The 20,821-nt window shown below is 39.6% G+C and overlaps 1 protein-coding gene across 7 annotated transcripts in view; it reads right to left on the bottom strand.

The window, feature by feature from the left end:
- csmd3b (CUB and Sushi multiple domains 3b) overlaps positions 1-20,821 on the bottom strand; it is a 310,165-nt gene that overhangs the window by 237,127 nt on the left and 52,217 nt on the right. For all 7 annotated transcript variants that reach the window (XM_067499712.1, XM_067499750.1, XM_067499726.1 and 4 more), the window contains exon 3: positions 2,808-3,030. In XM_067499712.1, the coding sequence (XP_067355813.1) occupies positions 2,808-3,030 (223 nt within the window). The remainder of the gene's footprint in view (positions 1-2,807; positions 3,031-20,821) is intronic.

Genomic DNA, 20,821 nt, shown 5'->3' with positions numbered 1-20,821 from the left:
ATGCCTGTTTTTTGGTGATTTTTTTTTTTGTTGTGTTTGTGTGCACCAAGAAGAAAAATTGATAGCCACACTTGAGAGATTGTGTGTCATTAGAAGCAGTAATTCATAGAGTCCGAAAAAGAAATCATTTGGTTGCATTTATAACACACACAAATACATCTGACCTGTGTGTGTGGGTGTGTGTGAGATGTCCGCGTGTTTTGTGTGCAGACACAAACGTGTACAGTACGTGTCTATGGGAGCCACACTAATCACTATCCCCATAATTACCATCTTCTTGTTAATGGATCTGACCTTTTAATCACCATTTTGCCCCATGTCCATGTGCATGTGTTTGTGAGTGAAGGAGAGAATGTGAGACAAGGAAAGACAAAGAGAGGGAGAGAAAGAGACAGCAGAGGTAATTTGGCTTAACTAGCTGGGTGATTGTAGCTTTGCAGACCATAAATCTTCCTCACATGCAGACATGTGCACACACAAACCTATGCATGTAGATAACACACACAGCACACACGGTCACACAGCACACATTTGCTGTTTTGTCAGATGAACAGAAAATCTTCATCAACCAATAAACACATATAGGCCATCTTTCACCATCTCCTCCAATCTGTCTCTTTTTGTTCTCGCTCTGTTCTTTTTTTCCCCTGCAGAATAGGAAATCGCATAAAACATAGGAAAGTCTCATGGTCACACGAAGCTATTGTATTCTATTCTAATGCTTCCCTGTTAATTAAGTGCATATGGCAATTTGAGCATTAAAAGCCACTGGATTGTCTGAGTTTGATTACTGCAGCTGGCTGATTAGAAACGATGCCCGTTGAACCAAAAGAACATGGTTCATTCCCCATGGCGAAAGAACTGCTTTTCAGCAACCAACCAAGTACCGAGAAGACTCATTTCATCTCTCCATGACCCAAATCCTTTTTCCTCAACTGAACCAAACCAGATTTCCTTGCCTAGCCCCGTGTCAGTGGTGGTTGCCTCTCACAGTTGCCTCATGTAATTAAAGTAATCCTTTTCTGACCTTACCCAGAACCCCTTCGAGAGTGGAAGCTACGGTCTAATGTTGACAATGCGATGCTAGATTTAAAAAAACTGTCCATTGGGGATAGTAAAGAGCCTGGCTGCTTCTTTTTATCCATTGAAAGATGCAAAGAAAGAATTGAATTCTTTATGTTGTATCTGATAAATGTTTTCACTCTTTGTGCCCATGTAAATCTAAACTCTCCAGGTAAAATAGCAATATAAGACCAAAAAGAAGGCCAATTGTTCCTTTAACAAATGTGGTTATGAATCTTTCATTTCTCTAAATAAGCAACAGTCTTTGTCTGATTGCATAATCTTGGTTTCAGGTGGCTGGGAGTCCAAAGTTAAAATGTAGTGAGTGTCTCATTTAATTCAGCTGCTAATTTCTGTTCAACAGAACAGCATGTACTGTAAACAAGACAAAGATGCTTTATTCAAGGATCTAACACAACACCCAACAGCATTTCTTTGTGCTGTGGCTGGTTGATTGCATGTGCTCAACAGTTTAAGGTGGAATTAAGGAAACTCTGATCACTGTGGACAATATCTGTAAGGATCTTCTGAGGGTTTCCGGAATGAAGAAACATGTCATCCAGTGGAGCGGTGTGTCTGGCTGATACGTCTTAATAAACATAATGTCTGGCAGTGTTTAGCAATGCAAAAATCAAACAACATCTCAATAGAAACTCCTGCCACATTTTACAGTTAATTGAATAACTTAGTAATAATTTTTTTGCAGGGTTAAAAGAACCTGTTAAATGTGAACAGAGTCTCAGACAGATGGTATTATCCACTAGTGATTGCCTGATAAAATCATAAGGCAAAGAGAGTTTAATAGCTTCGCCGAAATGAGTTTCTTTCTCGGAATTGTGTTTTTTTGCAAGAGGAGAGCAATGAAAGAGTTCAATAAGTAAAGGAAAACCATGGTGGCACTGATTGAGCCCTAGCAATTTGTGTACTACCGTAAGACAGCACCCCATTGCTATACAAGGTCATTTGTTCCACTGCAATAGTTTTGCTCGAGAGAATCCCGCCCAGCACTTGTCAATGAGTGTGGAAACAAGCATTTATGTTGATGTTAACAGTATGTACTGTACTGTCCAAAAATATATTCATACCAAAACTCATAATAAGAGTTTAAATAATAAGTTCTGTACCTATTAGTGTGTTGGTTATAGGATTATTTATTACAGTGACAAATCAATGCTATTGCATGAAATATTAATTAGGTTTAATTACTTACCTTAAATGTTGTAGGACAAACAAAATGCTTGGACACACACACGCACACACACACCCACACACACACACACACACACACACACACACACAAACACACACACACTCTTGGATAGTTAGTTGCTGTATTTTATGCTGTATCATATTTTCTTTCAGAGTCTGTGGCAGGAGTTAACTAGAACATGTCCCACAAGTTTTGGGGACCATCTGGTTACTACCCTGCTAAATATCCATTGCCACTAATTAACCTCTACAGCAGCGTTTCATAATTAAAACTACAATATGCATGTTTTGAAAATAAAGTTACAATAGCTGTAACAAGAGAACTGGATCAATTCACACAAGGTGTTGAATACTGATACTGTGTCAAAGCCCATGGTGTCTCATGGATACACTTGAGGAAGCCTATGAGACACAGGGTTTGAAGTTCTCAGGGTGGTTCTGTGAGTCCGAGTTATGGGAGCCTTTGACATCACCTCTCCAGATTAAGATAAGTTATGAAGTAGATCTCTAATACAGTAATTTGCTACTGGTCTTACCTGGTCCTGAAGTTAGCTGGGTGAGGGTGTCCATCATACAACGACAGAAAGTCGTATTCTTCTTCTATGGCAAATGACAAGAAGATGAGCTGAATTCTACTTCCTTCCTCACCAACGATGACCCAGGTACAGTTTGCCCCATTTGGGTAGCCATAGGGGAATCCGGGCGATTCTATACTGCCATTTCGGCCTTTCAGTGTGCCGCCACATGTGTAGATAAAACCTGAAACACAAAAGAGAGGACAATTCTTTTAACACCATTTTTTTTAAAATTGTACAACCATATAATAATTGTTTACAACTCTTGCTGTGTTGTAGACAAGAGGACAGCGACAAAAGACAGCAAGAAAAGAGGGGGCAAAACATTTTCTTTTAAAAGTACAATTGACAATAACACAATATTAAAATGGCACATCCATATCTGGCTGTGTGTATTTGTGTGTCTACTGTAAGTGTCAGTCTTTGTGCTTGAAGTCAGAATTAGTCAGTTTGCTGGTTTTTTGATGCTGATGTGTGATTACATATACGGAATATATAATGTGTCTAAAATCAAAACTGTTGAGTCAAATATTTATCAGAAAGTCTTATAGCTCCACTCGCCGGACCTGTACCTTATTAGAAACATAATGTTTTCACTGTTCTCCCCTACAGGGAGGGTACAGGCCAGAGTCTGTCTCAGCAGATCCTGGCCTGGAAAAGGAACCCAAGAACTGGTATTCACAGGATGAGCTGTCCTGGCTGACTGGAAACGTGTCTGCCACTGTGCTACCCCTCCACCTGACTTAAGAGGTGAAATCAATAAGCGATCAGAGAAGTCTCTTCTGTTCATTCACTGTGCCTCTAAAAGATCAAAAGCTGGATACTTCTTTGTTTTTACTCAATTACTGACATGTCAAGATGCACAACAGTGACAAGTCTGTGTGATTCTGCTCTAACAACGCCTTTGAACCTGACGTAATTTAAAACTGAATAACATAACGGTTTCTTTAAGGAGATACTGTACGCTACACTCACTTTGTCTAGTCAGATAAGACAGGGAGTGGCTGGAAGGAAGAGGAAACAAGGGACTTGAATGGGAAGAAAGGCTCTGTGCCATGTCCACTCGAGCAGCATAGAAAGAGATTAAAACCAACATGCATTTTTGAAAGTTTGTCAGCTTGAACCACTTAATGGATTAAACGGTGACATAAGAGATTGTTGTTGCCATGCAGCGTACCCTGTGCCTTACATACTAGTTTAAAAGGATGGATAAAATGTTTACGTTAAGTAGTTGCAGTAACATAAAGAAAAAATGTAAATAGAAACAGTAATCAGAGTAGTGGTGCCATGCTACAGTGTGATGGTGTGGTGATACGGGATTTTGGAAAGAACTGTTCACGTGAATACCAATGCGAGTCTGTCGAGTTTGTTTTCATCCCTTCCCCTTCTTTTAGGGGCTGCTTGTACTGATAAATTAGAAGTGAAGCCAATTCTGCTGCTGTACTTATTCGAAATCTCTCCGGGTTACAGCGCCTGCTAAATGCCTAAATTGTAAAATGTAAATGTAATTGATCTCCTTGGACCTTACAGTTCACATCAGGATCATTATCTTCTCCCTTTGATCTTAATGATCTTTTTATATCAAACACACCACAGGTGTTAGATGAAACCCTTGGTGTGTCCACGAGTGAAGTCGGTCCAGTTTTTCGCTGTGCTCTATCGATCCCCTATGGAGAAACTCTTCACTTCTACCACTCCACAGGGGAGTCAGACTGCAAAGTCAGCTTACATAGCAGAAACTCCTCAAGTTGGTAGGAATTCAGCATCATCCTGCTCAAGGACACTAGAGCAGAGAAGAAACTTACTGTTTTGTTGGGTGTTGTTGCAGGGGAAGGCTGTTATTGCCATGCATCATCATTTCCATTAGGTGTTGTCTTATCTGCTGCGTTTTGCCTGTTTAATCAAACATACTCCGCATGTATGTAACAACTTGTCCTCGACCGTAATGCCTACAGTGTCTAGGTCACTTGTCCCTACCCTCTCATGGCGTTATTCATTAGCTCCTCCTCTGATTGGCTGCTGGTGTGGCCTCCACCCCAAGCCAACGAGAATGTGAACAAATAAATACTACATAGTCTGTTATGGTGGGTCTGCACCAATAGTGGCCACTGGGGAAGTAAATAGAGTAAAACCGAGTTCGAACTGTAAAATAGAGTCTGATCCTGAATGTGAATTGGAAGAAATTGCTGGTACACAACAAGTGAGTGAGAAAAGGAAACCATGTTCCAGGAAGTGCTTGTTTTAAAGAATTCACTGGGTAGTTTGTGTTCACATTTCCAACATCCTGTGTTGCTCCTCACCTGGCTGCAGTGAAGTTTTAAATGCTTTGTACTGCTCACTGTGGCTCTGGGCAGGGGTGAGCTTGCATCCGCATGCATCTGATTTCATGGTTGAGTGTGACGTCTGATGCTGTCTATTTGTGTGTGTTTTCCATAATAGTGTCTCTTTAAGCTTGCCAATGATGCAATTACAGACAAATACAGGTTTAATTTACTGTTTTAGCTTTTGTTTACTCTCTGTTTAGCTTTTAAGTGGTGACAAGTTTTAAGACTTGCTTGGAAGATAAATGTGTCAGACCATCAGTTGAGGCTTCTTTTTTTCCACTGGGATGCTTGACTTGTATTTATATTTCAGCTTCTCACTGGAGTTTGAAAAAAGAAACAAAAAAGTTCTATAATAGCTTTTGATGCCTTTGGTGTATGATATCAACAGCAGACGAAGTGTTTAATTGAAAATTGCTCTGTCTGTGTGTTTTTTAAGGCTACAGATCTTCACTTAAAGCAGAGCTCAAATCAGTACAATGATCTCCCTGCCTTTCATGTTTATGAGCATTGTTATTTACCATGGCAGACAGGGCCACAGGGACAGCAAGGTGATCCTGCTGGATGCTATTCCAACTATCCAATTATCCACAGCAGAATCTCAACAAAAACCTCTGTGTTCGTTTGTGTGTGTGTATGTGTGTGTGTGTCCACATATGACATACACAGATCAGCCACAACATTAAAACCACCTGCCTGTTTTTATTGTGTACGTCCCCCTTGTGCCTCCATAACAGCTCTGATGCACCGAGGCATAGACTCCAAAAGACTTATGAGGATTCTCCCAAAGGTGTCTGGCAACAAGCAGCATATCCATCATGTTGTGAGACTCCCCTAGCATCACACTGCCTCAGGTGCCCTTGAACCTGTCACCAGTTTGGTGTTGTCCACTTTTGGTACGTACTATATACCCATTATAAAAATGCTTTGACCTAGTTGATTGCCATCAAAATTCTGCCCCTTTCAAAATCGCTCCAGTCTTTCTACTTGCCTATTTTACGTGCTTCCAACACATCAGCGTCAATACCTGTCTGTGCAATTGTTCCCTAATATGTCTGAGTCCTTGACAGGTGCCATTTCAACAAGATTATCAACATTACCTCACCTGTTAGTGGTTTTAATATTGTGGCTGACTTGTGTGTCGGCATCTGCTTGTGCAACTCTCATGTAGCCAGACCATTCCCAGGCCATCACAGTCATGGATATAATGACCAGTGGCAGTCTGAGCTGCAATTAAGGACCGTGACTTCACAACCAATCAGAACTGAAGTGTGGAGGAACTGGGAGGGACAGGCAGAGCCATATAAGAGACACACAACAATGAAGGCACACAGACATATGCACACAGATCTACAAAACTAACACGGTTCATAGTAAAACTGGCTATACTATTACCTTTCTATTACAATCTTACCTCTGAAGGCACATTAACAATAATAAGAAGCTATGTTTTCCAGGCAGGCTTTCCTTTCTTCCTCGTGTCTCCACATCTCCATCAAATTTTAAGAGTTTATTCAATTTTTTTACCCTGACAAAAGATATGCAGGTAATCCATTCTAACCTCTAACCTCTGTAGAAGGCACAAACATACCACATACTGTAGATCATAAATTGTTAACATGGCCTGATGTAACTTCACAGTTTGTACAGCCATATAAACAGGCTGCTTGATGTATAAATGACAGCAATTAACATTTTGTAACCCAGTTTGTTGAAATGCAAAAGGGCCTTAAGCGGCGATAAGGACCCAGGATTAGCTTATATTTGAAACTTATTAGTTGAGACAACTCAACTGTTCTGGCAGAGAAAAGGCAGGAACACACACAAAAGCTTCACTTGGTCCCAAGCTACAAGAGAGAGACTGCAAATTAAGCATGATATACAATTGGGATTTTATTGAAATTGATGTAAAGATGTTAATGAACTCCCATGGGTGAGTTTTAGTTATCTCTGGTTAGAAATTATTTAACAGCCCTTAACAGAACCCGTGTTTGTAACAATGCTAAGTAATTTACAGTGTAAACAGTATAAGTGTGGGAATATAGTGTAAAGTAATGTTTTAGAAAATATTCTCCAGAGGACTCCTTCCAAACGCTGAGTTTGTAAACTGCAGCAGCAGTCATGTTTTATGCAGCTTTGATTGCCCCTGTGAATGCCTTTATTTAAAGTTGGTAAAAACAAAGACGATTGAGGGACAGGATACGAGCAGGGCCATTCACACAGTGAAGGTATTTACTGCTGTACATCACTGCCCTGACACACGGGTCTAATACCGCAAACAGGATTTACAGTTATCAGTAGCTGTTAGATTGTAAAAAATAAAATGTTTTACTATATTTCATCTTCTTATATCAAACTTTACATTTGAATCAACAGTTTTACAGAGTGCTATTGGTGGTGCTATTGTGTTATGATGCATTTTTTTTCACATATTTCCTGCCTGTGTTACATTCTATTCCAGTGATCCAAGGTGACCATGTTTAAAAAAGCCCATTCGTTTATGTATTTGCCTATAATGTATTCACCCTTGACACAATCAATTTGCCAAGAATTTTAGCACAACCACACACAATTTGAACAAACATTTAAAAAAAAATGTTTAGTAATTCACATACTTAATATTTAGACTTTTTTTTATTTGTATTGTTTCTCTTATTTCTATGACTGGTAAGGAGCAGCTTAAAACCCTACACTGAACTTAGACTTCTGGTCGTCTCAGTCTAAATAAAGTAACATCATTAAAGTGAACCACTGGGATAAATGCTTGGGTGAATAAAGGAGGGATACAGGGACAGAGATGGAAAGCAGAATAAACAGAGAGAATGGGAGAGATTTCCCTCATTCATCATTCTGCAAAGAATGAAAGGATGATTTAAAAGTCATCATTCAGAGAGATGGGGCAACAGTGTGTAGGAAGGAGGAAGTGGGAGTGAAGAAAAAAATACAAAAAGAGAGAGGGGAGAGTAAAAGAGGAATGGAGAGGAAAGAGAGGAGAGAGACACAGTGAGAAGGAGACAGGGCTAAAAGAGAGACTTCTAATTATGCTGACTACCAGACCGTAACTGACAGCCCTTCTCCACTTGCACACATGAGCGCAGGGTCACTGAAAGACAGGCATATCTCAGCACATACACACACAGAGGTGCATATACATGCAGACACATCCGGGCACACATCGTAATTGGAAGAAAATGCGACCACATACAAATACATGCAGATTTAAAGGGATATAGACACGAATTTAGGCATTATTGGCTTGTTGAACCCAGTGGCCACTCAAATCTTCATCTCATTCTATTCATTGCTTAGTTCATGACTCTTAACCTACTCACCTCTGCCCCTCTTCCACACACACACAGGTGTGTGTACCTGTGAACACAAAGCCTCCTCCACAACCCACATCTGACTACTTAACCCATTCCATTAACCTCCCCACAATCCACACAAACACATATTCCTTAGTAATGGAACTGGGTCACCAATGGAATCCATAATGTAAAGGCCACAAATTCACTGTGACCACAGACTTTGAGCCTCCTATCAAATCATGCATGTGTGTTTAAAACTTAAATATTAAAATTCAAATTTTGGTATGGGATTTGTTTAAAGCAAGGCACTTCCCCCCAAAGATTTAAATAGAGATGCTAATTGGCAAACAGTAAAAGATTTGTGGTTGGACTGGGTAGGTCCCAGGTGTGAATATGTGCACTGATACTAATGAGGAAGAGGGTTTAGCTGGAAAAGTGCATGCGTGCTCAGCAAAACCTTCCCTGGATAAAGGAAGCTTAAAGACAAAGAAGAAAATCTGCTTCTTGAATTGAGTGGATTTAATGAACCCTGGTCTGAAATATAGGCTTGATCTCTTTCCTTAAAGTAATATCTTTACTTGAATGTCTTAAATAATTCACTGGAGAAATAATAATTAAAAAAAAAACAAGCTTATCAGCTTATTCTGGCAGTTGTCAAACCATTTTCAAGACAGTCCAGTACAACGTGTTACAACACAAGTTTTCTATAACTGTAGGCTGGTTAAGGATCTTTAAACTTTATACACATCATCAAAAGCTTGGTACAACCGCTGCTCTGCACAGCATGAGTCCCTGGACTTTTCTATGTGAAGTAGGAAGGATCTTCCCTTCACTGAAACAAACAAGTTGGACTGAAGTGCTAGGTGGTGTAGATGGCAGTGTCTGTCAGTGTTGGCCCTGAGATGAAAGCTGGTTATCCGCTCAGACAATGCAGGTTCAGTAAAACCACTATCCAGTAAAAATAACGCAGTAATAAAACACGAGCTATTCCTGTCAGAAGTCGGCCAACTACACCGTAGATTTAGGTGTGTAACTTCCCACTGTGTCCATGTAGCACGGTGTATTACCTTGCAAGCACCAGGATGGAGAAAGAAAAAAAGTCTGTTATTCAACCTCTGATTACCATAATCAGATGCAGCCTTTCAGTATATGAGAGACAGAATCACTGGATTTTACCGGCCTCTTTCATTTTGAGTATGTAGCGCTAATGTTGTAAAGCAGAAAAGAAATTTATAGTGAGCAGAAGCATTGATCCTGTGCATGTTTAACATTCTGGCCATTCTCAGTAGATGTGTGTGTGTGTCTCTTTTCACAATCCAGTGTTGGCAGGTGGTCTATGATTTGGCTTAACTACGCATAATACGTTTCGTTAGTGTCCGCAAGCAGCCTGAGTGTTAGGAAAAGGGTATAAGCTACAGCACAGGAAAATTGGGCAAGCAACAGGATATCAGCGTATACTGGATGGAGTAGAGCATGTCTTAGTGCGAGCAGGGACCTTTAGAGTGTGAGGGAAGCATTTTGATGGAAAACAATACCCCTTTTAAACATGAAATGATCAAATTATGCTCTTACATTGAAAATCGAGCTGGTGAATTAGGATTGGAATATACACTATATGCCGCTGCTTAAAGGATAATATTTGCTGACAGGCTCCAGCCTTCCCCACATCTTTAGCCAGTGTATAAAATGTCATCATGAACCAAGTGAAAACATTTAACTTCACACTATAAATAAATCTGACATTGTCTCATAGTAAGATTATTTGACTTCACACATGCTAAAAGAAGCCAGTTGAGATAAAATCAATTACTAAGCATGTCATTATCAATAGAGCCATTCCACATAGTGCTGACTGGTAAATGGAAAAACTGGGAAATTGCCATATTCCCAGTTTGAATGTGACTTGTGGCACCCTTTCAACTACGGGGCTTCCCGAGGTCCTTCGTCAGGGGCTAGCAATGTCCCCAAATGTCTGTGTGGGTGTGCACACATTGTGTAATCTAAAATATTACTCTTGTCCTCAGAATTAAATCTGTAAAAATCCACTTTACATTCTCTTTCGTCTCTCTGCCTTATTCTCTGTGTCACATGCTGTCTTTTTGGCCATTTGATCTCGCTCCTTCTCTTTGCTCCCCTCTCTGGGGACGTGAGTGATACCTAATTCATTTAAAGGGTTTTTCCCATCTAATCTCACAAACTCATTTATGATTAAAGAATGGCTTTCCTACTGGTACATACTGACCAATCAATTATCTGCAGAAAGATAAAACAACCAATGGTTGCTCAGATCACAGCAGATCCAGCTTGTGAGATAAAATGAAATGCGTGTTGTTTTGCACCCATGCATGTATGTGCATGCAAGGTGGTGTTACAGTAGTTAATGTAACTGTGCAAAACAACAAATTTTTCTTCGGGGCTTACTGGAAGGGAGAAAAAAGCAATACAGACAGAGGATGGGGTTGCAATGGAGTGACTGAAAGGTAGACAAACCAAAAGTAAAAAAGTGCGACAGAATGAAGAGTGGAGTGGCAAGGGCAGACAGGGAGAGAATGAGAGAAGAAAGAGAGATAGCAAAGGCAAAAATGCAACAGAGAGAGACAGAGCAAGAGAGAGTAAGCATGTTTGAAACGTCCCATTGGTTCCTGCTGTCAGGAACGCTTGTCAGCCAAGAATTAGACTGCTCCACACTGCCACTGACTGACAGTCGGCCCACGGTGTAGACTATACCCTGGAGTGGTTGAGGCTAAATAAGGGAAATGCCTAGAGAGACAGAGGGAACACACTGGGCTGAAAATCAATTTATAACCCTGTCAGTCAGAGGCCAGAGGCGATGATGAGATAGAGATAAGGAGAGCAAAGACGAAAAAGAGAACTGGAGCAACAGAGAGACAAAGGATGAGGAAGAGGGACATACATGAAAGGACAGGCAAAAAGACAAGATTTGAGGAAACAGTAAACAAATGGGACCTATCAAGAAAAGATGAGAACAGAACAGACTTTTTGTTGTGTTGAGGGAATCAGAGAGGAAGTGTAGGGGAAGTGGTGAAGAGGAGTGAGACTGAGAGGAAGATACAGACACAGAGATGCAACTCTGCTACAAACACTCAGTGGAGCCGCTGCAGGTGGTCAGGCTTCTGCAGAGAATACACCACTGTTGTGGCCTATGCTAATTAAAGACCACAGGATCACTACCACTGGACATGTGTTTCTAGTCAAATATCCAAAACATAGACTAGAAACACTGGATTATATAATATTGAGTGATCAACTCTGCAAATGTGAAACCATGGAGAAAACATGCTGTGATAGCAGGACTATTAAATCACTATTAATCTAGTACATGTGCAGAAATGTCAGATATTGAAGAACATTTTAATGATCCTAACTTCTCTCAATAGAAAACAGATGCATTTGGAATTTAATAAACATGTCCGAGGAAGAACACTTTTACTGTCGTCCCACTAGATCAACAACTAAAACCGGCACAAGGATAAACAGGAAATCAAAACCCAAATTCCCATCACCTTCAACAGCTGTAAAGCATTAAAGATTTATTGTGAAATATGAGACTAAGTGGGAGAAGGAAGATAGTCGCTCAGCATGGGTTTGAATTTGGCAGCCGGTTGGATCCTTTCAGCCTGGTGTTTGCATGTTTTCCTCCCGTCCTTTATGGGATCCCTCTGGGTGCTCGGGTTTCATCCCACAGTCCAAAGACATAGAGGTTAGGTTCACTGGCATATCTAAATTTCCAGTAGGTGTGAAAGTGAGTGTGAATAGTTGTGTGCCAGCCTGTCTAGTGTGTACTATGCCTCATAGGACCCTTGAGGATGAATGGAGTAAAGGACTAAAGGATGGACTAAATTTTTCATTCTGTTGTGATCAACTGTCATTCAATAAACAACTGACTGCAACAGAAAAACCCTGTGCAGCTGTTTCATCAGATTGTTAATCACAACACAATCATTACACTGAAAAATGCACCAATCTGATGCATGATGTAGCCAATAGGGTCAATCCTCCATGCAGGTTTTTAGGTTTCTAGTTGGAAATGTTTTGTGCGTCATTAGTACTTATGCTGAGTATAGAAATGACTGGGTATGATCTGAGTCCAGATCATAAGTCCAGATGTTTGGGCAGTGTCAAGAGAGAGGAAGTGTAGTGTAGGTGAGTTGGATCAGTGTGGAAAGATTGTGCGGAGGAAGATGAGTGTGTGGATGCCAGGATTGACTGTCAAATCATGTGGGTTGTGAGTTTCATTCCTTAACAAAATAAATGTAATGGACCCTTGCAACCAAATGGCAAACATGGCCTCAATTATCTATTTCCTCTTCAAACATCTTGGCGGCCGTATGTGGGCAGACATGAACAGAATTTGGCAACCCTGGTAGGCTAATGGAAGAATCTGTTTTTTTAATCAACAGGGTAATTTGCCATATGTGGGCACCCACGGAAGTTAAAGAGCACAGAGGACGGTAAACTGTACACTACAGCCGTTGCAGAGGTAAATGCAACATTTTGTATTAGCTATCACTCAATGGACCCGAACAGAATAAGAGTCTTGTTTATAAAATATGAATGAAGAAAATACTATAAACAAAGGTCAATAAAGTCTTTCGGAGCAATGTAGAAGTTTATATTCTAAATTCAACAGTGATATACTAAATATGATTAAATTACAAAATCTTCGGTTTTGACTCAGCGAAAGGTTCTTGTAGAGCACAAATGTATTCAAATGAAAATGGGAAGCATTACTAATCCACATGTGAGTGAGTTGAGACTTGTGCAAATGTATATACTGCTGAAGCCAATTAAAATTCTTTAGGGGTTTAAAGCCCTCTGAGGAAATTATATGTAAGTGCTATAAATATTACCACAGTCCAATCATATTACTTTCATCTTAAGCCATTTCACATTACTGCATTTTAAATTTTCAAAGTCACAACGCATATGCTGAGCTGACCTGTTCCTTGAGTGTGTTGTCCTGCTGTTCTTAACACAGATTAATAATTGGGTTTTTCTATAGGGTCATAATGGTCAGAACGCTTTGATCAATGTACTTTGTTCTTGAGTTCTATAACAGTAGCTAAAGAGTTTTCATGCAGTAGATTAATACTGCAACTGCTGTTACAGTACCGTGGTTTCAACTGAGGTTCACAAACATTTAAAAAGATTTGCGTAAAACATTCGTACTTTAGGAGGAAAGAACTGTAGAACTATCTTTAATCTATTGAATATCTAGATATGTGCATATTCAAAATTTTGTGTCATGACTGTGTGTGTGTGTGTACTTTTGATCATTTGAAATATAGGAACTTATAGGCGTGGTACCATAGAATGGAGTTCTCTTTATTGCCTTAAAAAGTCCTTCAAAATGGTCTGTGCAAAGCGCTAACGTCATCTTATTTTGTGCACACAGATGGTCTGAACCGAAAAAAACCCAAAAAACTTCAAGCAAGCTCTCCCCCTCCGCACTTTATGAATCCACAGTTTTAATACTTACATTTTTATTACTTCAAGATCATCAATCTAACAACCACCTCTTTTAGCTTTTGCCCTTAAATGTCAAGCGACACATTCGTAGCCATCATGATTCTCCCAGGACATAAAACAAATTGTGGCTGATTCGATAAAGATATTACTGTATTGAACATAGAAGCTTTTCATTTTTGCATACAACCTCTCTAGGAGTAGGTTGTCGACCAAACCGTAATACTGTAATGAACTGAAGCTTTACTATTTTAAATGTGTATGTTGTATCCTTTAGAGAAATCAGCACTTTGCACAACAAATTGCAGGTTGAAACATCCAAATTATGTAAAATTACAATAATAGGCCATAATATTTGCAGGGTATGTTTCTAGCTGCAGGATGCTGGCTTTAATGGCGGCTGCTAAATGGCAGCCCGGAGGACCTCTGGCATTACACAAGCACAGCAGTGTACAGGAGTGGGAGAGAAGTAAGCACTGATGGAAACGATGGGAATGGGGATGCACTTACTTTTGCTTATAAATTTTAAAATTCTTTTAAAAGTGGGTTACTCAGAGGAAAAGAATGCTAAGCAGAGACAGGTTTTTTTTTTGGGTGGGGGGATACTGTACATGATAGTGTGAGCTTCTGAGCATTACAGAGGAGGTGTGAGAGCATGAGCAACATCTTGGGTTACAGTAGCTGGTGTAAGATTAGAAAGAGCATTTACATATTTTGAAAAACAGCAAAAGGAAAAAGGAACATTATTGCCACGTCTACATGGTGTATAGTGCTTGCTGTTTATATTTCCATTTAGCTACTATATGCTGATGCACAGACGTTTAGGAAACGTACAGTAGGATGTAGATACATAAAACCCTCACAGATGTGCAGGTATTACAGGATTAATGAGACAGAAAGAAACAGAGCGAGAGATTTGACACTGTCTTAGAGGCTCACTATTGATTTGTGTCTGCTGAATGTCATCATCTCCGATCTGACTAATGAGGTCCTACACACACACACACAGTGTTCTCTCTCACTCGTCTTTCTTACAGGGAAGTTGCTTTACATCTGTTACTGTAGAAACATTAACTTAACTCCACCCAGCTGCTTTAGTGGAGAACAAACCTTTGCGTTTAAATTGCCTTCCTTGCTCTTTGCCCTGCGCATATTCGTCTCTCAATGCCACTCATTCTCTATTGTTATGCTTCTCCTGTCGTCCTTGATGCCTTATCTTTGCACCTCTTCTTTTTCTGACCTCTATTCTGCGTTCTGTTTTTCCCAGCCTCTCTGTGTTGTTGTAACTTTTCTTCCCTCTGTCTCCCGTGAGTGAAAGAATGTGAGTTCTAGAGTACAAAAAAGACTGAGACTGCAAAATGCCCAAAAAGAAAAACCCCCCTCTTACTTTTTCTCCTATTTGCTTCTGTTTCTTCCGTCCTCATCTTTATAGCAACAGCTGGTATTAGACATACAACCGCTGCGAGGTGAGCTCGCTAAGAAGGCAATTACAGGATTCACTCTCAGGACTCAAAATTCATTTCCACCTGTCTCTACATACAGAGCAGTGTGTACAGAGAGGTGGAGCAGATGAGACGAAAATAGCAGCAGGGTAAACATTTCTCTCTGATTTACTGATCTCCCATTCATTTCTACAATATCACCAAAGTGACTCTTACAATAAGTGACGGGTCTGTTTAACAGACACCAAGACACCAACATAAACCAAGTATCCAAGTATTTCCTGTCTCATCTTTTAATTAAATGATTGAAAAAGAGGAATGGTCACAGTTATGCATTATCATAATAATCACAAATTGGCCTTGGTTTAGTCATTTTTGGACCGGAAACATCAAAGTTTGATGCACTCACAAAACAAAATCAGACACCCAAATTTACAGATTAGCATTCAAAGTAAACCACGGAGCATTTGAACTGAATGATGAATTTATGATAGAGGTTCCTACAGTGCATGCAGCTCTTTGAGAGTCACATTAACATGGGCCAGCTGTGGAAATGGATGTCGCGATAGGAATCAAATCCCCATATTTGCCATGTTCTTGCTCCTGTGGCACACTCTAAAATCTCTGTGGTCTTTTTACATCTCAAGCCTTTGTGAATACAGGAACCAACAGGTGATGTCCCTGTGGGCTAGTGTGAGTCTATGTGGTAAAAGGTTAAAAACACAGATACTGTTGGATATTAACTTCATATGTATGAATTCATCCTCATCCAAGCATTCACAAGGACACAGTTTCCAGCCTTACATGCACTATATTTCACTACTACACAATCACTCAGTGAAATACTGAAGACTGAAATAGTGAAGAATCAGCAAACACCTAAACACATAATGCCACCCAATCAGCATACGGACAATGTGCTGCACATTCTCACGAACGTTCTTGAATTTAATGATATTTCCTCGTCCATTTTTTTTTTATTTTGTCACATTGCCAGTAAGGCTTAATTTCTCCTTCAAACACACTGCCCCCCCCCCCACACACACACACAGACACACACCCACACACACACAGACACATATAAAACGCACACACTGTTCTCTCATTATACTATTGTGGGACAAAGCCTTGGCTAAGAGAAAGGAGTCTCAATTAAAAGTTGAATAACCATCCGTTATATAACAATCCTGCTGCTTTAAAGACAGAATCCTGTTAGGCCATTCAACCAGAAAGGATTTTTAATGATTAAAATATGAAAATAATGTGGTTTTGTTTTAGTTTCAGTCTTTCAGCTGTCAGCTCTACAGCTATCACATTCCCTGAGAGGGTCCACAGTTACAGTAAATATCTAGAAATTTCAAATTACAACAACACTCTTCATATTGTAAGGAAAGAAGCAAGATGTTCGGTCATCTAAGGAGGTTGCTCTCTTGCACACGAACTCAGCAGAACAGCGCCGACATGCACATGTAACAGGAAATCCAACACATATAAACAGCTTGACTTACATAAAGTGAGACACAGAGGTAATTTAAAATGCTTCAGTGTGTGGTGATGTATGTTCACTCCATCCTAAGGCTCAAACTAATGTTGTATGAGAGAGTTAATTCAAGCAACCATTCAGATTCCTCCGGTCAACTCTCAACAGCAAAAGTGCATCAGAAATCTCTGCAAGCATGTTTTTATATGAATATTCAGTGAGCCTTTCTTGTCAAACTGAAGGCTTCTGAGCACGGGGACAAGGGGAACAAACAAATGTTGATTTACGTTAAAATCCAGGAAGTTAAGTGTTGTTATGAGTGATCAAAACACAGTGGAGTGAAATGGGACCATTGCTCCGACATGGCATTGCTCCGAGCGACACTTCACCTGTTATTTCAAAGCTTCATTCATCCAGACAAAATCAGATAAACACACCTTTCGAGCCTAATGGTCACGCATGAAATGATTACCCTAAACAGCACAGCCTGGGGCAAACATGTGGCGCACAAACAATACTTTTATGATTTCTGTCCTTGTGATATTGTCATTGCACTGGCACTTTCAAAGCCATAAATAATAATAATCTTCCTCGAATTCCTCGAAAAAAACTAGTGTGACAAAAAAAAGTTGCTTTTTGATTAACGTAGGTTTAAATTCAGTAGTGACTTGCTTGATCATATTGAATTTTTGTGGTGTTTGAAGTCTCATGGTTTATCTCATGGCTGGCGGAGGCCCTGACACACACACACACACACACATACACACACACACACACACACACACACACACACACAGATTCCTTAGTTGACATTTCCAGAGTTGCCAGATTAACAGCAATCCAGCTCCTCACTGCCAGAGTGGATCAATGAAACATTTCAGTGCTAAGCTTGGCAATGCTGATACACTGACTCTGTGATACAATTATTATTATTGCAATTATTTTTATTTTAAAAAACTTATGAAACCACACTTATAATAATGTTTAGCTCATATTACTGCATTTATGCAACTTTGCATTTCGATGACGCACGGAATAAAGAATACTGTAGCCAGCGAAATTAGCTGCTCAATATAATATTTATTACACTGTCATTTATGATAGGGCAAGCCCAAAATGTATGAATCCTCACTGTGCATTTTGTGAATTGTATGAAGAGAACCCACATCACAGTTGTGCACCTATTTCCCAAAAGTGCTACCTGAGGATCAACTAGTAAGATACTGAAGCATATCACAGCTACTGCAAGACATGAAATCTCTTACAACCACTCCAAAACCTTTTAGTTATTCATTGAATAAAAGAGCAGGGCTACTTTCACCCCCTTTTTAGACTCAAACTTTTATTAAGAGGCTAAATGTACCCTTAAACTCACTTCATTCAAGAAATAAGACTGTAATTTATTATTGTCTGCATATTAAAAAACAATGGGTTCCATGGATTATGAAAGATTCATACTCAAAATACTTTTAATGCATAAGCAAAAGTGAGAAAGCACATATGTGTAAGTATAGCTGTTCTTCACACTATTCTCACTTAAAGGTGGGCTTAATATACTTCTCCCACACAAGCCTGAAATGAATCCACAGGGACCCTACAATCTCATCTCTCACCTTTTGCACCAAATTTAGTGTATGACTCTACATACTGTATGTAAACTGACAAACTCTGAACTCTCACCCCACTGCTGTCCCACAAGTTCAAAATCATGCAAAAACTATTCCACACTTTTGTGTGCACTAGTTTTGCACTGTTCCATTTACTGCCGAGCATTTCATCATAGTCAACAAATCTGAGGGCACCGTGTGCTTACAGAATTTTCATTTGACATAATACATCAAAATATGTTGTACAGTTTCTAACTTTAGGGCCTACAGCTGTGACTTCATCAAATATGCCAGTAAAATCACCACAGGTGCTGTCATAGTGCCCTAGCAGTTGTTTTATTATTTACTGTCTTTGGAGCAGCTCCAGGCTTTGTATGTGGATGACATCATTTCCACAGTGAGTCTTTGGTGTTTAGAAGAAACTTTATTTTTTTCCCTAATCCAAATTAGTTTGTGAATAAGTAACATGTTTGACTGGCCTCACAAATCCAAATTTTACATCTGGATGAAAGAAAATATGAAATGCCTACTTTCAAACCACTCACACGTGTCATTTAAGACACAGAGCTAAGGTCAGATAACTAAAGGATACTTACATTTAAAAAGACAAACTTCACAAATAAATGATGCCACTGAGCAAGTAAAAACTCATTTTGTCATAATCCATTCTCCTATCTTTGACCAAAGACATCTGGGACCATAGGTTAAAAACACATGTGGCTCACATGCCTGTCTTGCTCAGGACTGTTGTGCCAGGCACACGAATGCTGTAACTGGAACATAAAGCTGATCCTCTCTACTTCACCTACAATACTCTCTCATCCAGAAATATAAAATATAAATTGTTTCTCTAATTCTCTGCTTCTTTTCAGCGATGCCATTTGGAGCAGACACTCCCATTATCGCCTTATATTTGAGTCTATTTCTGAGAAATCTTTCTTGGCAACTGAAAAGCGTAATTAGGCCACACTACTGCTTCACGTAATCTATTTCCTTTTTTCCCCTCACATTTTATATTTGGTGCTCATGCTAAAACCTGGCGAAGATCTGAAAGCCCTAAAAAAGAACACTGAAGGTTTCCAAATCTGTGAAAGTAAGTCTGGCAGGTTCGCCAGATTGGAAAGAAACACAATTATGACATTTCAGCACTTCTTAGATGAACTTAAAAACAAAACAACATCCTAGCATGAGTATCCTGATGGCTCGCTGATCATGACTTTTATCAAATCATGACATTCTCTCTTTATCTTTTATCTCTGTTGTCTCTGTTTATTCTGTGTCAACTAATAATACTTCTATGTCTTATTTAAGACAAACCAAAAGCTGCAATCTGTATCTGTTGTTCTTTTTATTAGATTAGCAAGTACACCTTTATCAGATCTTTTTAGAATTCAGGTCTGGTAACATTCTTCAATGGATGTACATGCTCTACTTTAAACACTGACGTACTGGGTAAAAAGTGGACTTTGACGTGTATCCATTTCTATAAATCCATTTTCTGACCAACGAGATTACAGCTAAATTCTAGACCATGTAGCTACTATTGGGGAGCCAGCTGTTAGACTGTATTGGCGTCAATCGATGACTGTGTACATACATGGGTGAGCCGACTCATTGCCACTGTGATTGATTACAAGCAGCCCAGACTGATAATTGTTTCCAGACAATGATTAATTGACAAAAATGAACCCCCTTAGACGGCCGCACCAAGCCATTGAATCACGACATTGACATGGTTAATGAGTAGAAAGTGGTGACAAAAATAAAATGAACAATTCGCTGGGCTGAATCAATTTTGGCTACCTCGGGAAACTCTGCCTTGGGAAGCTCATTACAAACCCACAGAAGTCTTTGACATTATTGATCTTTCTAGGGAAATTATGTTTTTACCTTCAATATTCCGCTGTGAGTAGAGATGCACACAGAAATGCAAACCAATTTGGAGTTGTGTTTTAAAAATACTCATCTCTGGCCCACAGACACCCGAGGGCTATGGAAGGCCGAGCGGTTGTGTCTGTTTAAAAGGAGCACTCCAGGAATTTAGTGTTGCATTTTTTATAAGTTGTAGGGAGCCAGATTATTTACAGTAGGATTGGTCAAGATTTTATTTAATTTATCCAGTATTAGTGTCGCAGTTAAAAGCAGTTAATACTACATTTCCCACTTTTTTATTTGTCCTTTCACCTCATCCTGTGAGTTCAGGGTCGCCACAATGCAACTAAATTGCTATTTTGGTGCAAAGTTTCTGTAGTGATAAACCCAAGTGGACGACACCATCACATCACTACTTTATTTTGTTAAACCTGATAAAAAAAAAATCTCCTTGACAC

Source organism: Channa argus, chromosome 1, assembly GCF_033026475.1.
Source record: "Channa argus isolate prfri chromosome 1, Channa argus male v1.0, whole genome shotgun sequence".
NCBI classification, from domain to species: Eukaryota; Metazoa; Chordata; class Actinopteri; order Anabantiformes; family Channidae; genus Channa; species Channa argus.
The sequence above is the reverse complement of the archived record's forward strand: the minus strand, read 5'-3'. Positions and strand labels throughout refer to the sequence as shown.